Source organism: Sinocyclocheilus grahami, unplaced genomic scaffold, assembly GCF_001515645.1.
Source record: "Sinocyclocheilus grahami isolate Dianchi unplaced genomic scaffold, SAMN03320097.WGS_v1.1 scaffold19749.1, whole genome shotgun sequence".
Classification (NCBI taxonomy): Eukaryota; Metazoa; Chordata; class Actinopteri; order Cypriniformes; family Cyprinidae; genus Sinocyclocheilus; species Sinocyclocheilus grahami.
The window spans coordinates 1-3,366 of record NW_015517727.1 but is presented as its reverse complement, the minus strand read 5'-3'; the positions used below and the strand labels follow the sequence as shown (position 1 = coordinate 3,366).

The 3,366-nt window shown below is 31.6% G+C and overlaps 1 protein-coding gene across 1 annotated transcript; it reads left to right on the top strand.

The window, feature by feature from the left end:
- The first annotated feature begins 1,595 nt into the window (after positions 1 to 1,595).
- On the top strand, positions 1,596 to 2,543 carry LOC107579732 (endonuclease domain-containing 1 protein-like). Its single transcript, XM_016265529.1, has 2 exons — positions 1,596 to 1,904; positions 2,052 to 2,543. The coding sequence occupies exons 1-2, from the start codon at positions 1,596 to 1,598 to the stop codon at positions 2,541 to 2,543; spliced, it is 801 nt and encodes a 266-aa protein (XP_016121015.1).
- The last annotated feature ends 823 nt before the right edge of the window (positions 2,544 to 3,366 follow it).

Here is a 3,366-nt window from a genome sequence, read left to right as displayed (position 1 = left end):
ATTAATACGTTTATATAACAGTATAAACAGTCTTCGCTGACTTTTTGATATATTTTTTCAGATTCTTTGAATAGAAAAGAGCAGCATTTATTTGAAATAGTAAAGACATTTATAATCTTAAAATATTTCTGTCACTTTTAATCATCTTAATATTATTTAATATATACTGTATATATATATAGAGAGAGAGAGAGTACAACAGGGCTAAAGGCGCCCCTGGGTAAAAGGTGCCTTTGATATTATTTTCATCTAAACCACTAGATGGCACAAAAATGTGGCGTAGCACTTTCCAAAACATTTGCTTTTCAAGATACATAAGTATATTTGTCTGATCCTTGACGCGATCGCGCGCAGCAGCGCAAAGTTGATTCTGTGCTTACTTGATCTAATATTTTATGTTTTTTTAAATTGTAGATTTGAGTAGCAAATGATTATCGCTAAAATTAATACATATATTTTGAGGCAAAGGTTTTCTTAAAAATTTTCATAACAGTTTTTAAATAACGTAAAAAATATATAAAAGTATGGTATTTGGGGTAAAAAGCGCCCCTGCTGTTGCGGCTAAAGGCGCAGAGTAATTAACATGATAATTAATAGATGGATGACTTTTCCATTTGTTGACATGACATGGTTAAATTCAGATGATAATATCATATATTATGTTGGGTGTCCATATTAAGAGATAATCACCATGTTTAAAATGAAACCATCATATTTAAAAACATGATATTAATCATATCATATAATAAAATATCATTTGTCGTTACTACTGTAAATCTGTATTCAATTATGAGATCTCCTTCAATGCTTTCAGAATCTTGACTTTTTAAAACGATTTTGTTTCTGTATTTTAAAATATATTTTTTATATTAACATATTTTAATGACAGTATATTTATTGAACAAAAATTATTTTATTTTTCAAAATAAGCAGAAAATAGTTCAAACTTTGCTGAAGTGATTGTTTTGAGCAAGTATTAACTTATAAAATTAAAAACATTATAAAAAATATATATATTTTAGCTCAAGTATTTGTATCAATACATTCTGCCTTTTACCCCATACTTTTGTATGATTTATTTTTGCACAAAATCTGTTGCTCCACTAATGTTCAATACAAACATATATATTTCTTCTGCAACTATAGATTTTAGGCGCAGGAAATATAAAATGTTTTCTTAAGGTGTGCCTTTAGCCCTGTTGTACCCTATATATATATATATATATATATTAATATAGATGCTTTCTAATTTCAGTTCTTAGTAGGCATCTTGAATTATAATTATATTGTTTCTATTTCCAAAAGCTAATTTAAGTGAATGAGTTTTTAATCTCTTTGTCTCATGCACACATTGATATCAATGAATCAATTCAAATGAATTAATGTAAATGTAAATTAAAACTCACTTCTGAACCAGTTTATCTAAGATATCTTTATCAACTGGACCCGCCGTAACCTCAGAGACAGACACCTGGTCTATATAAAGTGAGGGTTTCTTTCTGCAAGTTGATCGTCTTCAGGGGTTGTGTGAAATTACATTCACATTTCTGCTTTAGTTTGGTTGGTGATTCTGTTCAGCGTGAACACAAGTTAAGATGCATCTGTTTGCCGTCTCTGTGCTGCTAATGCTTGCCTTTCCATTTATCATGACCGAACTTGATTCATTCAGTTCATGTCTTGATTCTTTTTCAAATGAAAAACCTCCAGTGATTCATGATATTCTGGAGAATTCAGTCTCAAAGGATCAAAACCGTTATAAATTGATCTGCCAAGAATATAAAGGCAGAATCTTTTTTGCAACTCTCTATGACACAGGAAATAAGATCCCCATTTTCTCAGCCTACAAATATACCGGGAAAGGAGCTTTCACAAGACCAAAGATTAATTTTCGCAGTGAGAGTAAGGTAATGTTTTTGATTTTTTTTTGTCTTATTTTAAAGCTTAAAATATATCTGTACTGAATTTACTTAAACTAAATTAGTATTTGTCATGTATTCTACTCTTGAGTGTACTGACTATCCATTTGTTTCATATGATTATTTGTTCTGTAGCTTAATAATCAGCAGCAGGCTCAAGATAATGACTATAAAAACAACAACATAAGGATGAGTCGTGGTCATTTATTTCCCAGCAGCCATGCAGCTGATCTAGAAACTGCTTCTTCTACATTCACCCTGACCAATGCTGTGCCACAGGAGGAAAGCTTTAATAATGGAATATGGAACATCAAGGAAGAAACTTTTCAAAAAAACATGAATGAAAACTGCCTTAGTAATAACAACAAAGTTGTGGCCCATGTGCTGACAGGAGCTATACCTGGCACCGAGAAAATGAAGGAGAAAGTGAACATTCCTTCACACATGTGGATGGCTTTTTGCTGCTATAACAAAAAGAAAGATTCATGGGTCTCCCAAGCTTACTGTGCTACAAACGAAGCAAACAGCAAAGCTGACCTTACTACAGAAAGCTTGTCTGAGTTACAGCAATTCATAAATGTTAAATTGGGGAAAGAAGTAGTTCTGTTTCATGACATGTGTAAATAACAAAATTATGGATTTGAGATCTCTGTCAAAACATAGTTCTTCAAGCGTGTTACAATTATCCTATTTTCTAAACTACAGATGTCTTAAATCGACAGCTTTGTCCTGTCTTTTGCACATACAAATGCTTCTTACCACATGCTTAGTATACTACTGTAAGGCAACACCAAATATGTTAAGGAATGTGCAAGAATGCTGAGTTTGTATACTGGCTTTTCACTAATAAAGTGTTGTGCATATCACAGTCGTCTCACTGAATATGTATATTTATTGTAAGGGAATTAATTAATTAATTATTTTTGATTTTATAGGGAATTTGAACAGAATCACTGTTTTACGGCTGATCACTGAGTCGGCCAGCAATTCATTGAACGAGCTGTATAACATCAACTTTGCAATGGATATAATGCAAATCCAAAATATAGTGAAAACACTATTAATTAGCACATAAGCAAGATTGGCAGTTTAAGACATTAACTTGTAAGCACAAAACACTAGATACTACTTTTCAATAGAAATAGTTTTATCTAATAAAGTCTTAAGACATGTAACCTAATCTAACACAAACACACACATTCACACAGATTGCAGAAAGAAAGACAGTGAGGAAAGAATGAGTTTAGAAGAGTGAAAATATGAAACCCCCAAGTTTATAGCAATATATGCAATTGCTTAGCCTCATTGAGAAACTTAATGCAAAGGTTAATTTGATGATTGATGTTAGCAATTGAAAAAAAAACTCTAATAGACCTGAACTACCAAGCGTTTACCAATACTTAACGTACTTTTTCTAAACTCTTAACACAGCAACACACCTACATCACAC